We start from the raw sequence: 21,586 nt of genomic DNA, 5'->3' as shown, positions 1-21,586 counted from the left end.
AGAGCAGGCCAATACGCCGCGAAAGCGGCGGCTGGATGACCTTCGTGCGGCGGTGCCGCCTGTAGTGGCGCGCGCGGTCCCTATATGAAAAAAGCGCCGAAGTTTCGTGACCAGTAAAGCATTGAAGGACTCTGGTTCAGCTGAAAGAACTGAGATGAGCATATTGTGGTTCTGTGAATTTCGCTCTGAAGAATAGTTTAGACGCATGATTTGGGACCTTCCGCATGGCACCTTCCACACATGCAGCATTGGGTAATGTGTAAGCCGTGGCAATCGAAAATCCGTACATTACCTGTTCACCCATTGTCCATTACTCTCACAGCGATGGCAGCGCCATTTCGTAGCCAAGGCTGATGTTTTTGAGTGGTTGGGTGGTAATGGAGTGCCATAAAAATCGATACAGATGATGGGGACATCCGTAAATAGATTGGTGACGTGCCTGTACATTAGTTTGTGATCTGGTTACACTCTGCGTTCAGCTGAAAGAACTGAGATGAGCACATTGGTGGTGCTGTGAATTTCTCTCTGAAGAATATTTTACACATGATTTGGGACCTTAGCAGGCACCTTCCACACATGCAGCATTGGGTAATGTGTAAGCCGTGGCAATCGCAAATCCGTCCATTACATGTTCATCCATTGTCCATTACTCTTACAGCGATGGCAGCGCCATTTCGTAGCCAAGGCTGATGTTGCGGTAGAAAGTGACGCATGATATAAAGTAACCATTCCCCTGTAAGGGCAGGTTCCAAGCTCAGCTGCCTGGCCAAATCCCCTTTGCCCATTTTTTTTCCCCACGATGCACCACTACTGCAGCAATTCAGGAACTGACAGCAGATACGCAGTAAAAGCAGCGTAAGAGATGATAGCTCAAACAACTGCACTCAACCTCATTTGTGTGCCATGCCCGTTCAGTAGTAGCCAGGCGCCGTGGCTACCCATGTGGTTATCGCATGGAAGGGCTAGGGCTGCGCAACAAATGCTCTGAGTGCTTGCTGCAGAACTGAACCAAGAGTTGCTTGGTGGCTGGGTAATATTGCCTAGTGTGAATCATATAGGTGAAAGGAACTGTGCAAAAATGAACTCCAATTCAAAATGCTTTAGATTCGTGGATAATATATTAAAAGTAGCAGACGTAAAAATTGCTGCAAAAAATTGTGCTCATTATTGGGCACAGAATGAAGGCAGCTATCGCACAAATATTACTTTGCACCCACTAATGGGTCCTAAACTGCTGGTTCAGCACCTTAGCCACTTTTCAAGCAGAGGAGGTGACTTGGAAGAGCACACCACATGCATGGCTTTAGGTGTAGGGGCAAGTAATTTTTGTACAAATCCTTTGCGCTGAAACGGGACACTCCTCTTTGTGCATCTTAAAGGGTTGCAAATTTTGCAGCCTCCGAATGAAATCTTTTTGCCCAAGAATTTTCGGGTTATGAGTTGAGAGGGATGAAACACTAGCATCTCTAAACAATAAATAAATAAAAATAGGCATTTTTATTTATTTATTTATTTTTGTTTGTGAAAATCTGGCATGCTGAGTAGATGTGCTAACTTGGTTTGTAAAGCTATACAAAGGATGCAGTAATTTTATGGTAATGGAAAAGAATTGCGTTCTTTCATAGAGACATATTTTCTTGTCAGCAGCTCACTCATAACGTACTAAGCTTTTAATGGCTTTTTTGGGGACATTTTTTCCAGGGGAAAGAGTGGAGGCATGTTCAGCATGTTTCGTGGCCTTGTTGGCTCCAAGAGCATCACAGCTGAAGACATGGCCCCTGTTTTGGACAAGCTGAGAGATCACTTGATTGGTGAGCTGGTGACTTATGCCTACTTCCCCATAGCATGAGTCCTCTTCACGCGTGAGCTGGCTCTGGGACTAACACTGAGACTAGATGCTTACTGGCTGCGTACTTCAAAGTTGCTTCAGTTGTCACTGTATTTAGGAGGGACTGGCTGCAAGGGTCGGTTGCATTCACTTAACTAACCCTCTCCCCTGCCCCCTGTGCAGCCAAGAACGTGGCGGCCGACGTGTCGCAGAAGCTGTGCGACTCGGTGGGTGCCCGGCTGGAGGGCCGGGTGCTGGGCAGCTTCACTGGGGTGGCGTCCACCGTGCGGGCCACCCTGGTGGACGCCCTGGTGCAGCTGCTGTCGCCCAAGCGCCGGGTGAACCTGCTGCGCGACGTGCTCGAAGCCCAGAAGGGGGGCCGCCCCTTCGTCGTCACCTTCTGCGGGGTCAACGGGGTCGGCAAGTCCACCAACCTGGCCAAGGCAGGCCTCCTCTCTTTCCCGCTCCTATGGCATTGGGCGTCTCCCACCGTGCAGACCCACACAGTGGCTGCCAGCATTGTTAGCGAGCAAAGGCGTCTACGAAATGCAAATTACTGTGTGTGCTTTGATTAGTGAGCGATGTTGATTTGTTCGACGATGGGATTTATTGATTGATCGATGATGAACGGATATTGACCACTGAGCTAATCGATGGGATAACTGACAAGCTAATAGATAATTTCAGAAACTTAGCAGGACAAAAACGTCGAAAAACGAGCTTGTGCAAATGTTTAACTGAATGAATTGCACGAAACATTTCCCCTGAGTACCGCAACTGCACACTTTTGGTTCCCGGGAAGGGGAATTGGGTTACTGTGCTTCTTAGCAGTGCAGAAAGCTTGTTGCTGGAACTAGACTTGCACTGGACGCACTTACTGGGGGAGAATTCGCAGTTTTGTTCACTTTGTGTCCTTTTCAAGCGAGCCCTGATTGACTGAAAGCAGACGAACAGGTTTTATGCAGAACAAAGAAGGCGAGGAGTCTTTCTATGCACGTCCTCGGTCAGAGGCCTTAGAAGTGCAACTATGTCGCAGCTGAAATGGATATGAAATGGACACGACTCAGAATTCCACCCCAGAACTGAAAAGTTGGCCCTTTCTTTAGCTCTGTCCGGGAACCTAAGCATAGAGCTGATTCCAAAGTTAGAGTAAGAGTGTGTTACCATTTTTGTCCTTTAAGACAAGGTTGTAGGCTGGTAGATACAGCTGTAACTTGATAGCTTACGCCAAGATCTGAAAGGGGAGCCAAGATTATTTTATAGTCATTGTCTGAATAGCTGCATTACTTTGCAGCTCATCTTTTAGTATTTTTTCTATTCATGCGCCAATAGACCCACATTGGCACCTTGCTACCATGTCAGGGGCAGTTGTGAATCCCCAGTTCTCCAAAACACTTCAGAATAAAAACAGGGATATCAAGTGAGCACAGGAGAATAGGGAACTCCGAGACAGTTCATTTTCACTGGACAGTTTCAATGGACAATAAATACTGAAGGGTGGGACAAGTGGGCCCTGGCAGGGTGCCTAGTGGAGCGCCACAATGAGAAAATTTGGGGCATTTAGGCGAGGCAGGAGGAGCGGCCACCTCTTGCAGACCCACCTCTGCATGGTGCTTCTGTGTAAAGAACATTGGTGGTCTCCTAGTTTTTTTTCTCGCTTGATTTTTTCCTCCCCTCCCTTCCCTCGCAGATCTGCTTCTGGCTGATCGAGAACAACTGCCGGGTGCTGATTGCCGCCTGCGACACGTTCCGTGCGGGAGCGGTGGAGCAGCTGCGCACTCACATGCGCCACCTGAACGCCCTGCACCCGCCCGAGAAGCACGGCGGCCGCCAGATGGTGCAGCTCTACGAGAAGGGCTACGGCAAAGACGCCGCGGGCATCGCCATGGAGGCCATCAACTACGGTGCGCCCGCCTGCTCGCTCGCCTACCCTCTCTTCCTTCGTCCTCTGTGTCGCCATCATTAAAGGGACCCCAAAGGGTGGGAACAAGTTGGCCTGTATTGATAGATGAAGATGCCGGGAATCCAAATTCACCATTCTCGCAACTCGCGGGGGGGGACGCGCGGCATTCGACTTCAGAAAAATGACCAAAATATTGTTTTTTTGAAAACCACATATCCGGCTTCTATGTTTTCTATTCTGTGAGTTTGCAAAGTTTCTCTGCTGAAAACAGTCGCAAAGTGGCATAAAAAATACTTTTGCTAACCGCGGCGGCAAAATATCAGCGCAAAAGGGCGAAAAAATGGCAATTTTCAAAGTGTTGTATCTCCGCAACGGTGCCGCTGGGCGCGGCCATTTTGGTACCATTATATAGGCTGAACAATCCTCTTTCCGGTTCTGGTCGTCTTTTATCGTAGTTCATTCACAAAGGCACAAACAGCAGAAAAAGGACGACGCAATAGCGAAGCTAGAGATAGATTCTCAAGCGTGATTGGGCGTTGCTGCAGCAGTGCAAGATGACAGCCACCTGAACTGCGTAGTGCGCATTTTTTAGTTCATTTTCGCTGCGTCGCTCAGCCAAGTTTCTGTTCAGTCATTTTATCTGCTGTGGTATTCAACACGAACATTATCGCGATGGGAATGCCTGAGATCACGAGCCAGATTACCGGAAGTTGCGTGGCTCGAAAGTGCGAACATGCCTCGAATTTGTTTTCCAGCCTCATTTTGCAGTGCTTACCAGCCTCGAAATACCAACCATGTTGTGTTTTCATGGCTGGAAGAAATTTAAACTATGTTGACGCAATTATATGAAAGTAAACAATGAACATGTTGTAACACCTCTTCTCTGTGCAGTATGTTTACAAACCTTTCCAATTGACGGTAAATCTAAATGTTAACTGAATTTAGCCTGACTGTGCAGCTTAGCTGTGTTCTTTTGTGCCTCAGAAGGATTGATGATGCACTGGAATTTGAAATGGCATTTGCTAAAGTTTGTTAATCTGGCTTTTACAGTTAAGGGGGGACGCGGCTTTCAACTTCGGAAAAATGACCAAAACATCGTTTTTTTGAAACCCACATATTCGGCTTCTATGTTTCCTATTCTGTGCGTCTGCAAAGTTTTTACGCTGGAAAGCGTCGCAAAGTGGCATAAAAAAATACTTTTGTCAGGCGCGGTGACAAACTATCAGCGCATAAGGGCGAAAAAACGGCAATTTTCGGAGCGCTCTATCTCCGCAACGGTGCCACCGGGCGCGGCCATTTTGATATGGTTAGATCGGCCGAGCGATCGTCTTTCCCGTTCCGCTCGTCTCTTTTATCTTCGTTCATTCACAAACGCACAAACGTCAGAAAAGAAACGACGCACAAACGAAGCTAGATATAGATGCTGAAGCGCTATTGGTCCTCCGGTCGGGGCGCAGAACACCGACCCTCCTGATTGGATGTCGCGGGCGCAACGCAAGATGGCGGCCGCCTGAGCTGCGTAGCGAGCGGATTGAGTTCATTTTCGCCGCTTCGCTCAGCCGAGTTTCTGTTCAATCTGTGGTATTCAACACGAACGTTATCGCGATGGGAATGCCAGAGATAACGAGCCAGATTACGGTTAGTTGTGTGGCTCGAAAGGCGGAGGTCATCGAACGCTTCGTGGTGCACGTGACTCTACCGTCGCCAGACCCCGGAGGGTGACGCGGTGTGCGCGCTTGCGATAGCGGTTCGTGAAGTGAACTTTTAGTCGGATTTGCGATGTTTACACGCTTAGTTATTGCTGTGTTTTGACTGTGGGTTCGCTAGCCTTGAGAAAGAAACGGTCGACGCGTTAAACGCTGCGGCGCGCACGGCATAGCCGACGCGCATTGGAGCATCACATGACTGGGCAACCGGTGACGATTGAACGCCAGTAGTTGTAATTAATGCCTGCGACGTTAGTTTTAATCTTAAAAGCGACCTGACCAGCCATATCAGGTATAATCAAAGCTCGATATGTCGCGGTAAGCGTGCGCTGCGATGCGCGCGAGCCATATCGCCTTTCTTGCGCAACGTTTCCCGTGCACTTGTAATTTTCATGCAAACAGGTTTGAGTTAGTAATATAGGAATAAAAATATGCTCTCTGCGTTAAAAATGTACGTTACTGTGGCAGCATTTAACAGTGATTTTTTTAGGGAAATTACAGTTAAACCTCGATATAACGAAGTCGTACTTGGGGCCGCAAATTTCGTTCAATCGAGAATTTCGTAAAATCGAGGTTTCGATTTTACAGTTCATTTAACCAGTTATTGGGGTTTTAACACTTTGGCCCTTGCCAGGCAACAACTGCTATGTAGTTACCTCTCCAATTAAAGCGAAATTTGTACTAAAACTGGCCGCGAAAATTGTGTGAATTAAGAGTTTCAACACTTAGGCAATGGAATTCGGATAGCCGACGGTAGCTCATGTGTCATCGTAAAACCGGTGCTTTTTCCGCAACGCCTCATTAAATATGATAGCAGACTACGTTTCCACTTTTTCTTTTTTCATTTCGGTCACTACTAAATGCCGCTGTTAGTCAATTGAACCCGCGTCCATGTCCCGTGAACTTCACCCCGCCGAGGTGCTCGTTCGAAGTTACGCCTCTTTTCGTCCATTCAGTGGTAGGCTTAGGCGCGGCGGGCCAACAGCGGAAGGCTGCTATGAAACTTTCGAAAGACTTTTTTCATGTGCAAGGGCTCCGCAGTATGGGCGCGTGATTCAACCACAACACTCGAGATAAAACCATGATTGCGAGTTGAGCGGAGTACACGCGGACCGCTTCACTGTGTGGAGCAGCGCTTACGTGATCCGGAAAGCGGAAAGCTTACATTAAAAATCTTCCGGCCAAATTCGATTAAGCAATTACTTCTATGCCCACTGAGCCCTTACAAAACTGATTTCTCCGCACCGCAGCTGTCTAATGAACGCTGGTGAAACGAAGATGACCACATTCAAAGAGAGCAATTTATTGCCACCAGCACTCGATGTTCAAGCCGTAGTGAAGAAGTCCGTAAGCAGTGCTTGGCGTTTCTTGACCAGGGCGGGCTTTACGTGACGCTCGTATGCTGACAGCGCTAACAAGGTCTTAAACATTCGTGTGCACCTGCGTGCCTCCGCAAAACATCGATGGCATCCATCACACTTCGGTGGCTGTCAGTTTCACCGAGCTTCCTCAGGCTCTTGTTCGGAACACTTTTCTTTCTCTTGGAGTGCTCATGCTGCTTACAAGACTCACCTAACGATGCACGAACAAAATATTAATTTGGTTATCAGCGAGCACAACCTCGCACAGCAGCACCGTGAGCAATGACGCGTAGAAAAAAAAAAAGCTTGAAGTAGGCTTCGGTAGCCTAAGCATAGAGGGCGCTGGTGTAGGCAACGATGGAGACGTCAAAATAGTGGATGCACTATTAAACCGTCTATGACCGCTAGCGGTTTGTGCAGCTTCGTTCTTCGCTTTTAATTGTTGTTAACCGTAGATTTCACCGCTTTTCTTTCATTTCAGCCTTCAAGAGTCAATTTGAGTACTGAATTTTTTCAATGTAGGGCCTGAGAGGCAAAATAAAACGTGCCTCGACCGGAATTTCGTTCTTCCTTTCTTGCCGTGACTTCGTTAAATCGAAAGCGCCGCACAAAATTACTTCGTAAAATCAAGACAAAAATACATGCATTTAGCAAAATTTTGTTAGAAAACTTGAAAAAATTCGTTATATCGCGAATTTCGTTAAATCGAGGTTCGTTATATCGAGGTTCAACTGTATTGATACCATTGCTCAGGGCATACTAGCTGTGCTGCGAGAAATATTGGATGCCTTGAATGTCAAAAGTAGTAAAAAAAAAATATGCTCTTGCATTGAAGTTGGGAGTTATGCAGAATACTCTACCAAGCTTCAAAGTAGCTCATTTTCAACCTTGTGGTATGCAAACTTTTGGCAATGAACACCTGCACTATGAGTACTAAGTTGCTGTGCCAGGCAAGATAAAACATGAAAAAAAAGCCAAAAATGTTCAAATTTAAGTTAAAAAAATGCTTAACTTGTTGCCATGGTGACAACACTGCAAAAGGAGGTTGTCCAGTGCGATACAGCCAACCAACTAACCTACTTTGCATTGAAAGCCCATTGAAACCCATCTCCCCTCCGTTTGGTTTGCAAAGGGGGGTATGTACTCTTCACGGAGGAGCTGAAAATGATGTTTTCTGGAAAGAGAAAGGCTGAAAAGGCACTCCAATTTCAAGGCAAGGCCTTCCAGAAGCCCCATGTTCAAAAGGACATGAAAGGCTACAACCGTGACGACTTTTGATATGTGAAACCTATGTTGCAACTTCGGAAGCCGTTTTCTCAAAACGGTTTTTTTTGCCACCTGTGTCGCTTGTCCCAGGGATTTCTTCGTGACCGCTGGGTCTATTTTGATTCCGTTTCTTGCATTACATTCCTTGATGAACTGTTCAGGTCGTGACACTTTTAGTTTTCCAGATTTGTTTTTTGTGATTTTTTTATTCAAATAATCGTTCACAGTTGACATGCCTGTTGCACATTAACCTCTAAAAAAATGAAAACTAAAAAACATTGTGTTGTAAAAAAAAAATTCTAAAACTGTCACGACCTTGTCCATTCATTTGGGAATGCAAAGCACTTCGAACAAGTTTTCTATCGTGTTTTATAAGCCGCTCAAGCTCGGTACAAGCGGAACAGAAAGAAAATTTCATACATAAAAAAGTTATCAAAATATTAACTTCAAATTTTTATGGTGTTATCACAGAAGCATTTCCAGTTGCTGTGCCAATTTTCATCAAAATCCACAAAGAAATAAAAAAGTTGATTTTGAAAGCCACGTCCCCCCTTAAAGGAGCCATGAAGAGAAAACACAAGTTTGGTTCATTCGAAAGATTGCCTCGTTAGAACCATACTGACACCACTTTTAACACAAACTTTGTTCAAATGAGCTACATAATTAGGAAAAAAGGGAATGACCATGCGACCCACCAGCTCATTTCCCGCAACAGAACCTATGATGTCACACGAGAATGCTCTGCGATTGGCGGAGGCCGGCAAAAGCAAATGCAGGATAGGCAGGGCTTACCAGTTTGCATAGTGAGCTATATGCCCGGTAAACATACTGCACATTCCTTTTATGACACTAAGAACAGTGGAGTAAACGGTTGAAGTTCCGAATAAAACGCAAGCGTGTATGCCAATGCGTACGAAACTACCCCCAGCCGAACTCGACATCTCGCCGTCGCCACCGTCGCGCAGACGAATTTTTGGGGTTCGAAGCTCTTTGGGGCCAACGACCAGTCCTAGCACGCACAGCCGCGACCTTGCTTGGTATTGTAATCCCTTCACAGGAGGTTGGCCGTCATATCGTCAACCAGCAAAGGTAAAAATAGAAACGAGGGGAGTAAGGAACAGCAAGCAGCGACGAGATAGTGACAGTCGTCGCAGAAGTTTCGGAATGGTGTTGGCTTGCTGCTGTTGTTAGGAGCTCATTTCCAGTTTACAACCACTGAAAACTTCAGTTTCGAGTACTTTACAATGAAATTTCGTTGCTGTGTTTTGAAATGCCCATGTAGTAGGGGCAAATCGTCGAGGGTGTGCGACATCCCCGCCGGTGAGGAGATCTCCTTTCATGTGCTGCCCAACGACGAACCTCGGCGAAGCAAGTGGCTACGTTTTGTGAACTTTGCAAACGGAGGAGAAAGAGAGCTAAGGGAAGTACGAGTGTGCTCGCTTCATTTCCGAGGAAGTGATTACGGCAGGGACCCTTGCGTTAGCTCACTCCTGGGACATGCTGGCGCTCGTCGCCGACTTCGTCAAATCGCCGTCAAAGCGCTCTGACCTTGGGGGAAGAAAATGCCGTACACACCGCGCATTGACGCTCGTATCTTTCTCGTCGTAGCAGAGAGCTCGCGCAGACGGCTTTCCATACACGACACCGGCCAACTGGCATAAGCGATACTGCTACGGAAATTGAACTATTATTAACTGTAATAAAAATACAGCACATACGTACCAGTCTATTCGTCCGTCGTGACGGGGCTGACGAGGCAGCGGTGCCGACGGCTGGGCGTTCGTCTGTTGTGGTTATCGCGGAATGGTCACTTTCCGGTCCATCCGCATATCCCACAACTCCTGCCGCTCGTGCACTTAGAAGCATTGAGCGTTCAAGTGGTGTGAGGTTGTTAATTGCAAGCCCGAGCTTCTCGGCGAGAGTTTTGTTCTCCGGATCAAGCGATTCCATGACTAGGGCTGCGGGTGCACTAGGTTCTACTAGTATTTTTAAAATGGCCGCCTTCTCGGTTTCGGCACGAGTTCCGGTTCCTGTTTGATTCCCGCGTGTGGGTGCTATATGGAGTCGACATACTAAGTATCTGTTTCATGGACCGGCTCGTATGACGCCATTGTTCACGTCACGAAATGTGCAGTTTAGCGGGAGATTTAAAATTTTGGCTTAAATTGCCTTATTTCTCAGTGAATAAAGCATCATTTGCTTCCGGGAAAGCGCTTAGGGTACTATGAAACACCTAATCTTTCGAATAAAACAAACTTTTGTTTTCTCTTCATGGCTCCTTTAAGCAGCAGTTTCACTTTAACATGCAAGTGAAACGCATTGCCTTGATTGTAACAGTGTTCCAGTTTTTATTGAACTTTCCATGTTGGTACACAGTGGGAAGTATTCGATGTTATAGTTTATTGTGCAGATTGTGCTGCGTTTTTCAAAGAGTGCTCTCTTTCTCTTTACACAGCCAGAGAAACGAAAATCGACGTCGTTCTTATCGACACCGCTGGAAGGATGCAAGATAATGAACCCCTGATGCGGGCACTGGCAAAGGTGAGTCCAACTGGCTGAAGACATGTCAAAAAGACTGAAAAAGCAATCATTAAAAGGGTCTCAAAGGCATTTTGAGCACACTAAGTGAACAAGCGCAATTGTTAGGTTGGGCGGTCAACTTCATCTGTACCAAGTTTAACATTTTTACGTGCAGCAAAAAGGTAACACTTTCGTTGCAAAGTTTGTTGCCACGTTCTCATTCTTTGCTGCATGCTTTTGGGCTCTGCCATTTCGGCGCATGTAGGTCATCGATGCTCCCATGTGTGTCACGAAGCAGAAATTCTGCTATTGGACGGCTTTTTCGCACACTTCCGGTGAAAAAAAGCATCGTCTACTCAGTACCGCTGGGTCGCGGTGGCACCTTTGGTTAATTAGCGCTTCCTGCACTAGTGCTAATGCGATCTGTATTTTGGCTTATGACGCTTCAGCCATTCGCTTTGGTGACAATTCGTTTCCTGGAGTTGCAAACTACATATTCGTGTGTGGGCAGCAATGCTTGTAGAAAATATAGGCTCTGCTAAGGGGGGACGCAGCTTTCAACTTCGGAAAAATGACCAAAACATTGTTTTTTTGAAAGCCACATATTCGTCTTCTATGTTTCTTATTCTGTGCGTCTGCAAAGTTTTTCCGCTGAAAAGCGTCGCAAAGTGGCATAAAAAATACTTTTGCCAGGCACGGTGACAGACTATCAGCGCAAAAGGACGAAAAAATGGCAATTGCCAGAGCGCTGTATCTCCGCAATGGTGCCACGGGGCGCGGCCGATTTGATATCGTTAGATCGGCCGAGCATTCGTCTTTCTGGTTCCGCTCGTCTCTTTTATCTTCATTCATTCACAAATGCACAAACAGCAGAAAAGAAACGACGCACAAACGAAGCTAGAAATAGATGCTGAAGCGCTATTCGTTCTCTTGGTCAGGGCGCGCTAAAATGACCCTCCTGATTGGGTGTCGCGGTGCAACGCAAGCTGACGGCTGCCTGAACTGCGTAGTGTGTGGTTTGAGTTCATTTTCGCTGCTTCGCTCGGCCAAGTTTCTGTTCAGTCTGTAGTATTCAAAACGGACGTTATCGCGATTGGAATGCCTGAGTTCACAAGCCAGATTGCGGGAAGTTGTGTGGCTTGAAAGGCGGAGGTCAAAAGACAGAGGTCATCGAACGCTTCGTGGTGTGCGTGACTCTACCATTGGTGACGGTGACGTGGTGTGTGCGCTTGCGATAGTGGTTCGTGAAGTGAACTTTTAGTCGGATTTGCAATGTTACACGCTTAGTTATTGCTGTGTTTTGACTGTGGGCTCGCTAGCCTTGGGAAAGAAACGGTCGACGCGTCAAACGCTGCGGCGCGCACGGCATAGCCGGCGCACATTGGACTATCACATGGCTGCGCAACCGGTTACGATTGAACGCCAGTAGTTGTAATTAATGCCTGCAACGTCAGATTTAATCTTAAAAGCGACTTGACCAGCCATATCAGGGATAATCAAAATACAATATGTCGCGGTAGGTGTGCGCTGCGATGCGCGCGAGCCATATCGCCTTTCTTGCGCAACGTTTCCCGTGCACTTTTAATAATCATGCAAACAGGTTTGAGTTAGGAATACAGTCGAACCCCGCTACAACGAACGCCGCTTCAACGAAATTTCCGCTTCAACGAAATATTTCCAATTCTCCGTCAGCCAGCCATAGAAGTCCATGCAACAAAGTCCTCGCCACAACGAACCATTTGTCAGGCTTGCTTTCACTTCAACGAAATTTTCGATGATTTGGGCTAGGTTTGAACAATTATTTTACAATAAAATAAGCATAGCGCCAGCTATCTGTAACTTTTTATACATTCAGGACGCTTAGTTTCACCGAAAACATGCGCAGTGCGGCCACACCGCCACAAAAAAAAAAAAAAAAAAAAACTAATAGGCGGATGTCATTGTTTGATGGTGATAACGATGTGGCTGGCCGTCTTTACATGAGGCGCAGGCCCCGTTCGCCAAGCCGGAGCTACAGCCAATCCGTATCCAGTTGAAATCGCACAAATGTGCTCCGCTGCTGGCGCGGCGCCGTCATGTATGTGTTGTGAGCAGATGTCCTTGCCGTTTTCCTTCTACCATTCTTAATAGCCAAGAGCAAAAATCATGTTTGCGTGTTTGGTCTTGAAGCCAAGTCATCCTATCTTAGTCATGAGCGCGCAGTTGTGTTAAATGCAAGCACGCGCGTCTAACCTGCCAAGGTCAGTAGCTGCCGCACCTGTCAGATGATAAGATAACGGCACTGCTCCTGCTACAAGTGAGAGGGGGGCTTCCGACGGCCTAGCAGCTATCTGCAAGTAATCAGCTCGGTGGACACGCCTTGTTGTACAGCAATACGTTTTGCGCCTGCATTTCTTCACCCCACTCAGCAACGCGTTCTTCGCGTGCAGTGAAAGAACAGATAACCATTGGTATGTTTGTTATCCGAATAAACATGACGTTATTGCGCGTCACTCCTTTTTCTAAACATTGTATTATGCTTCCAATGATGCGGAAGCATACGGGGCTATTTTTCTGGCCTTTCCGTGGTGTGTTGCGGCAGATTTCGCCTCAACGAATTTTTGCTTCAACGAAATTTTTCGCACGTCCCGTCAATTTCGTTGTAGCGGGATTCGACTGTATAGGAATAAAAATATGTTCTCTGCGTTAAAAATGTACTTAACTGTCGCAGCATTTAACAGTGAATTTTTTAGGGAAATTATTGATACCAATGCATACACCGATGGCTTAGGGCATACTGGCTGTGCTGCGAGAAATATTGGATGCCTTGAATGTCAAAAGTAGTAAAAAAATGCCCTTGCATTGAAGTTGGAGTTATGCAAAATATTATACTAAGCTTCAAAGTAGCTCATTTGCATCCTTGTGGTATGCAAATTTTGGCAATGAACACCTGCGCATATGAGTACTAAGTTGCTGCGCCAGGCAAGATGATAAAACATAAAAGAAGCCAAAAATTTCAAAATTTAAGTAAAAAAAAATGCTTCACTTGTTGCCATGGTGACAACACTGCAAAGGGAAGTTGTCCAGTGCGATACAGCCAACCAGCTAACCTACTTTGCATTGAAAGCCATCTCCCCTCCATTTGGTCTGCAAACTGGGCTATGTACTCTTCACAGAAGAGCTGAAAATGATGTTTTGTGGAAAGAGAAAGGCTGTAAAAGGCACTCTAATTTCAAGGCATGACCAGAGTCTTTGAATGCTTTACTGGTCCTGAAACTCCGCCGTCACGCTATGGGAGATCTTCGTGCGCTGCCCAGGGAGGCCGCGCTGCGGCTCTGGTGTTGATCGGAGGGCAGCTGGGGGCGTGGTCAGGAACGGACCACGGAATAAGATAGAATGGACGTTCGCTGCCTTATCAGCAGTGCACTTTCGCTTTACGTGTCGTGGGCCGCTCAAATGGACTTATCATTTTGTGAGTGGCGAAAAAATTTGGTGTGAACGGCATGCTGCTACTGCGTTCATTTCGCCGGACTGGCTACAGAGCAGCGGCGGCCGCTAGATGTCCTCCAATCTGCGCTGGCGTCCCTCACGGTAGCGTTTGTCCCCGTACGAAACTTGGCCGGGAGTTTCATGACCAGAGAAGCATTGAAAGACTCTGGCAAGGCCTTCCAGAAGCCCCATGTTCAAAAGGACACGAAAGGCTACAACCCTGATGACTTTTGATAGGTGAAACCTATGTTGAAACTTCGGAAGCTGTTTTCTCAAAACAGTTTTGTTTTTGCAATCTCTGTCGCTTGTCCCAGGGATTTCTTCGTGACCACTAGGGTCTATTTTGATTCCGTTTCTTGCATTACATTTGTTGATGAACAGTTCAGGTCGTGACACTCTTGGTTTTCCAGATTTGTCTTTTGTAATTTTTTTATTCAACTAGTCGTTCACAGTTGACATGCCTGTTGTACATTAACCTCTAAAAAAAATGAAAACTAAAAAACATTGTTTTGTAAAAAAAAAATTCTAGGACTGTCACGACCTCGTCCATTCATTTGGGAATGCAAAGCACTTAGAACAAGTTTTCTATCGTGTTTCATAAGCAGCTCAAGCTCGGTACAGGCGGAACAGAAAAAAAATTTCATAAATAAAAAAGATTTCAAAATATTACTTGAAATATTTATGGTGTTATCACAAAAGCATTTCCAGTTGCTGTGCCAATTTTCATCAAAATCCACTAAGAAATAAAAAAGTTGATTTTAAAAGCAGAAGAGTTACGGAAGGTTTATTAGGTAATAATGAATCAATATCGACCAATGGTTTTAGCATAAAGAGTAAAACAAAAGTAACGCAAACACTACAGTCAAACCTCGTTAATACGTACCGCTCAACCCAATCAACCCAATCAACCCCCATTGAAATCCATGTATTAGCTGCCCGCTTAAAAGCCGTAGTCACTCATTGCCCATCGAATGGTTAGTGCGTACCATTTTCTTTCTTGTTCTGCACGTACAGGCGCAAAATTGGCAAAATCTCGTGCGCAGACGTTCGATGCTCGAGCTGCGACGCCCAGATGGCAGTCGGCAGCGGTGGTGACGTTAAAACATGGCCACCGTGAGACATTTCTTGCTCATACAGCTGTTGCCGATTGCAGCGCACCAAAGCATTACCTTCGAGATTAGCTTCCGGTAACGCGAAGAAGCTGCCGGTAGGGTGCGAATTCGCCGTCGAATCCAATCTAATCCAGTTCAAAAAGTAACCCCGCAGAACCGTGTTTTTTGCTGCCTACCCGCAAATTAAGCCTGTCTGAGTGTGCATGTTTGAGAGCAATGTGTCGTAGTTCTTTTCCGGCCGGTAAGTAGCCGCTAAACTGGCATTGGCAGTTAGTCCATGCATTGTTTTGTGCGTACCTAAAGTTTACGTCGTTCCCGGCTGACTACGTATTAACGAGGTTTGACTATTCCCGCAGGGCGAAATCGCAGTCGCAGCCGAGCATACATGCATACCGTATTTGCTTGTGTGATAAACCCCCTCCCCACTTTTCTTCTTGAGAATATACTTTCTTGTCAGCTTTCATAAAAAATGCAGCGGGAAAATGTTTTTATCTTGGCATTGTTGCTTATGCCATAGATGATCGCAGTAACTTAATATCCAACCACAGTACGCGCAGAAACGCTAAAAAAACGCATTCTAACAAAAAGAAATGTCAGCGGTAGCCGGAGACGTGAGTGCGAATGCCGTGGGTATTTTTTCCGGGCACTCCTGACGAAACGCATGCTCATGTGCACTCGGAATTTTCTTGGTATTTTTTCTGCATATGGACGTCGCAACCAAGTGCTTAGACAGCTCTGCTCTCAAAAATCTGATGAAATAGTTCCTGTGTAAAAAGCTACTCAGAAATGTTGTTTTATTGATTTCTGGTCCTCGTCTGTCATCGGCGCTCCAGTGTGCTTAGGTCACTGATCAGAGCTTTGGGAACTTGCCTGCCTCAAAGGAGAAAACACCTGCGCTTCATACAGCAGTGCGCAACACAAAACAAGCATTACCTGCACAAACAAAAATTAAGGATTAATGAAAGGGAACAAGAGAAGTCAGAAGACAGAAAGATAGCTCTGTCGTGCAGGTTTTGGTGATGGCAGTAGTGCATTGCTTGCGCTGCTGTAGTTGCCAGACTGAAATCTACATTCTGCCAACGACCGCTATATAAGAAGGGGGAGTGGCTTTCGTACACATTTTTTTGGGGGAAAAAAAACCCTGCCTATAACTGCCTGGGTTTCCACGTGGTCTTGGTTTGCAGCTGATCACGGTGAACAAGCCCGACCTGGTGCTGTTTGTGGGTGAGGCGCTGGTTGGCAACGAGGCTGTGGACCAGCTGGTCAAGTTCAACCAGGCCCTGGCCGACCACTCGAGTGAGGAGGACCCGCACCTCATTGATGGCATTGTGCTCACCAAGTTTGACACCATCGACGACAAGGTGGGCCATGCCTCGGGGGCCTCTTTTTCGGTCATGTACGGCGAAGCTATCTTAATCACGGCGATACTGTTTGAGATCGTGCGCCAGATTACGGGAAGTGCACCGCTCGAAAGACACGTCAAAAATGTGCCCGCGGCTTCGCCGTGGTTTGTCCTTGAGTGGGAAACGCGGTGGGTGCATCTGCAGTCGGGGTTTGTGAAGTGAACTTTTGGACTCGTTGCGGTGTTATGAAACGCTGAGCTTTTGCTGTGTTTCACAGTGAGCTCGCGAGCTTTGGGAATTAAACTATCGATTCGCCAGAAGTTATGGTGCGCGCTGCATTGCCGCGACGTGTTCGGGCAGCGCCTTTTAGTGGGACGGGTTGCTGTATCACGCGAGTAACGATAATTGATGTATGTGAAGTGAAATTTAATGCCAAAGGTGAGATGCTAAACATAGCAATGTTGTTCAAATTACAATCGTGGCGATTGTGCGTGTTAAAGATTGTGAGGGGAGGGCTGATAAAGTGCAGTGATCTGTCACCGCGCATTGAGCAGTTCTTGCCATGGCTCTATGCTCATTTGTGTCGCGCAGTCTGGGATTACAAAATGTTATTTTGGCATTCAAATAATTAAAATAGACACCTTGAGGTTGCAGTGTTCTGGAATTTAACATTCTTGATGGCACATTGTTGTCTATTTGAGCAACGTGGTAAGAATGACTCCTTCGCATGAACTGGAAGAACATGGTTTGCTAATATTAATTAATGTTGTAATTGTGTTATAAAGTCTGTATGTTACTTTCAAATAGTTCGTTTTATGCTTGTGATCCTCTGATGTAACCTTTAGACACTGAACAGCTCCATGTACCAAGCTGTAGCTTCAGCAAGGTTATGACACCCAGAAATCAGCTCGAAATCTATTGGCATAATAAAGAAAGCTGCTCCTCACTCTTCACTTTGGGGACAGCTATGCATTAGGCATACATTAAGTAAAGTATAGGTACCCTGGTAGTATATAGAGTCGAGTCCACTTATAACGATACCATTTATAACAATATATCGGATACATTCGAGGAACAGTTATGGCACTGTCGACTTTTGTATTCTTTCTATGGTAAAATAAACTGCTTATTACAATGCTCCAGTGCCACGATATCGGATATAACGATTGAATCCGGTTATATTGTGCACCAAAAGTGCAACAGTGACGACTCTAATTATGCGGTTGTGTAGCCTACTAGGGTGGTGTCGTAGGAGGCACAATGCGTGACACAGTCCCTCGGGGACTTTGTTTCTGCCAAAGAAATTTACCTCAGCTATGTGAAGCACCAGTAGATGCTCTTGGATAAGGTTTGCGCTAGCTTCACACACAGCAAACAAAGGTGACCGACTGTGGCTTCTTTTCCGCAAATTGGTAGTAGTGGTACGACCTTGCTGGCATGCGAAAAAAAATGTTTTGAGCTCTGTTCCGTCTTTTTATTTCGCAGCCCGCTTATAACAATTATCAGTTATAACGATGGGATTTCCTTGGCACTTGGATATTGTTATAAGTGGACTAGACAAAAACTGGAGCTTCTGCCAACTGAAGGCCTGCACATAAAAACCTCCGTGACCCAGGAAGGCATGCCAGGTGCACCAATTCAAAGGGCAAAGATCTATGAGATTGTCTCCAATCAAGAGCAGCAAGGACTATGCTGCTAGTGCGGTTTGAAAATCATGAAGTGTTCGTAAACTTTAACAGCCGTTTTCTAAAAAGTGCGTTTTATGAGTTCTTCGTTGCTCATGAAAAGGATAGCATGGCAGCCAATGGGCGGATTTTGACCCTGTCTGTTATGTTCTGCACGGCGCGACAGTCTCGGATTTTCATGTTAGGTTGTATTTTTGTATTTGCTGTATTTTTATTTGATATTTACGGCCGAGTAAGCAGGGTCCTACTCGGTACAAGTGAAAATAATGTTCTGTGTGAAAAAAAAAAAATGAAGTGGGTATGCTTGGCTTGACAAACATGGTCAAGGACCCTGGGCAGTCATGGCGAGGAACGCACACACGAGCGCTAGGCATTTTCTTAGTTTTTGTTAACTGCCAGGCGCATGTGCTTGCGCTGGGCAATTTCTTGGTATTTTTAACTGCAGACATAAAAAATTACGGTTTGCTAAACAGCTTCACTGTTAAGAAGGTGTCTTTCAAGGCTAGGATTGAGTTAAAGGAGTTTTCAAGACCTGGTTCTGTCATATTAGGTAAAGCTCTGTTTTTTGTTCTTGGCCCCTTTGAGGTCTTTTGTAAGGTCAACTGGCAGACATCCCAGAAATCATTTTCTTTCATGTGGTCCTTTTAAGTACAGAACATTTTAAGGGCTCGCCTTGTCGCCGTAGCTCGCTCGCTGGACCCAAACGCCAAACACTTGGCGTTTGGTTGTAGCGGCTGTCGTTGTAGCGTAACCCAGAGGCTTTGAAAGCCAAGCTGTTTATATAGTCATTGATTGTAAGGTTTTAACGCGCCGACACAACGCAGGTGATAAGGCACGCCGTAGTGGAGGGCTCCGGATTAATTTTGACTACCTGGGGATCTTTAACATGCGCCGAAATCTCGTACACACGGGCGTTTTTGCTTTTCGCCTCCATCAGAAAAGCAGCCGCCGCGGCCGGGAATCGAACCCGCAACCTCGTGCTCAGCAGCACAATGCCTTAGCCACTGAGCCACCGCGGCGGGTGTCTATATAGTCATAAGCGTTCGCAACTTGTGAACCGCTGGTGCTTGTCATACATCTCCCCACTGTTTAGCGCATTTCAGGCAAAATATAGGTAATTAACCGGCAGCACCCGTGTTCATTTAGTTATGAACACTCGTTGGGTTTGTTTTTACGATAGTAAGCGAAAAATGTGGCAGTGCAACGCCGGCACGTGCGGGAGGAAAAGCAAGCACAAAAAGAACAAAACTCCCGCTGGTGCAGTTTTATGCAGGGGGCGCGCGAGCACTGCGAAGGCAGGAAATTTGAATTGCATTGGGTGGTAGCAGTGAGCAGACAACGGCGCTACAGCCCATTATATGGCGAATCACTGCTCTGCACTTCCGGCAGCTTTCACATTGAGTAGAATGGCTTTGATTTTAATTTTTTTTTTTTTTTTTTTGCTTGTCCAGGTTGGCGCTGCGATCTCGATGACCTACATCACTGGGCAGCCCATTGTTTTCGTTGGAACTGGGCAGACCTACATCGACCTGAAGACGATCAATGCGAAGGCAGTGGTGCACGCGCTCATGAAGTGAAACAGCACTGCTCCCATCTCTCACCCCCACCCATCCACCCTTGCACCACCCTGTTTTTGCCTTTTGCCATTGTGGTGCAATTGTTACTTCTTATCTTGCTTCTTGTTTAACCTGTCAGAAAGAAAGAAGTGTTGTTGTATTACACCTTGTAAGTTGTTATTGCTCCGTTTGCACCTAGGCTCAAACGACAGATTCTTTTTTTTTTTTTTTTTTTTCACGTGCACTGATGAAATTGCTTTTTGTAGTTGCGGCTGCCGTCGTTTTTTAACATTCCTTATATACTGATTTTGGGAGTTGTCCCTGATTTGTTAGATTATATCACACTATAATGCAAAGCTGTTACATTAAAGCAGCATATTGTACATTTATCCTTATTTTACTCGCCGATTTCTCCACGTTTTAGGAGTCTTTCACTTTGAGTTTGGTTCTGTGCTCAACACCCACCCAGGCGAAAAAGGCATCAAATTTATTTATGCAAGGTTATCTATACACCTTTTCTCAATTTTGTAACTGTCCTTTACTTATTGTTATGCTTCTGATGACATTTTATTTGCGTTTTCAGCTATGCTCACGATTTAACACTTTTACTGTTCATATTTTGAATGCTGTACTGGAAACAACCTTAGCTCGCACTCCCATTTGTTTTTTCTCCACCATTTTTTGGTGATGTGAAACGCTGTTCTTCTGATGGCAGCTGTGAAGTGCACTAGGACTTAACTATGGCACTGCATTGAACTTGCCCCTTTTGCTGTGGATGCTGTAATCCGTATATGACTGGACTTGAGGAGAAGTGATAACTTGTGCCTGGAAATAAAACACATTTCAATCTATGCAAGCCTTGTTGCTTGTTACGTTCGTCATTTGTCACAAAACTTGGCTGCTGTGTAACTTGCGCAGTGCAGTCTACCGTTAAAGGACAACTGCACTCTAAATTTCGACCTTTTGAAAAGCCTTATTTTCGTATACCATAGTTTCCCCCTCGCAGCAGCCCTAGGAGAAAAGCGCCCATTGGAGCCGAAGGAAAACGCACCCGGCGGGCCACTTTGTCACTTTCCGCTTTATATCTGTTGCACGTTTCACCGGCAGGTGCAGCGTCGCCTGCGACGGGGCTATTTTGAGCATTTATAACTTTTAAGGGCATTTTTGGTCTTGAGGACTGGTCTTGAGGACATTTTTATTTTTTAGCCCATCTGCTTGAGACTTACACATTATGTGTATTTTAATGTCCTGAGCATAAATATGCAGTCTGTTTTCGTCTAGGTGGTGTTTGTTCAGATTTGTGCATCATGTCATGGCATTCCATTTTGAGCAATTTCTTTATTTTTTACCAATGAAATACTCGAATATTTTTTTTTATTCCCTTATCCTCTAGAATTGATTTGATTGTGGGGTTTAACGCGCCAACGCAACGCAGGCGATGAGGCGCGCCGTAGTGGAGGGCTACGGATTAATTTTGACCACCTGGGGATCTTTAACGTGCGCCGAAATCTCGTACACACGGGCGTTTTTGCTTTTCGCCTCCATCAGAAAAGCGGCCGCCGCGGCCGGGAATCGAACCCGCGACCTTGTGCTCAGCAGCGCAACGCCTTAGCCACTGAGCCACCGCGGCGGGTTTATCCTCTAGAATGACCAGGGAGTGCAACTATACCTTAGCAGTAATTTTAAAGTTGCTTCTGCAATTGCAGTAAACTTGAAACTATGAAAAATCAGGTCATCAATTTTCAATGTGTTCGTAAAACAAGCTGCGTGAAAACTTGTGCTAGCAAAAATAAATTCTATATTTTTGTGCTTTTATTGCACTGTTCAGTTCCTAAGCT

The 21,586-nt window shown here is 45.9% G+C and overlaps 1 protein-coding gene across 1 annotated transcript in view; it reads left to right on the top strand.

The window, feature by feature from the left end:
- Srpralpha (signal recognition particle receptor alpha) overlaps window positions 1–20,599 on the top strand; it is a 38,427-nt gene extending 17,828 nt beyond the window's left edge. The window contains exons 8-13 of the mRNA XM_077706151.1: window positions 1,702–1,811; window positions 2,012–2,271; window positions 3,519–3,732; window positions 10,520–10,605; window positions 16,349–16,525; window positions 19,644–20,599. Of these exons, the coding sequence (XP_077562277.1) occupies window positions 1,702–1,811; window positions 2,012–2,271; window positions 3,519–3,732; window positions 10,520–10,605; window positions 16,349–16,525; window positions 19,644–19,769 (973 nt within the window). The 3' untranslated portion in view covers window positions 19,770–20,599. The remainder of the gene's footprint in view (window positions 1–1,701; window positions 1,812–2,011; window positions 2,272–3,518; window positions 3,733–10,519; window positions 10,606–16,348; window positions 16,526–19,643) is intronic.
- The last annotated feature ends 987 nt before the right edge of the window (window positions 20,600–21,586 follow it).

The sequence above is a fragment of the Haemaphysalis longicornis genome, unplaced genomic scaffold (genome assembly GCF_048455015.1).
Source record: "Haemaphysalis longicornis isolate Haplotype H1 unplaced genomic scaffold, Haemaphysalis longicornis Haplotype H1 scaffold_4, whole genome shotgun sequence".
Taxonomy (NCBI): domain Eukaryota; kingdom Metazoa; phylum Arthropoda; class Arachnida; order Ixodida; family Ixodidae; genus Haemaphysalis; species Haemaphysalis longicornis.
Note: the sequence above shows the minus strand (reverse complement) of the source record. Positions and strands in the feature narration are given on the sequence as shown.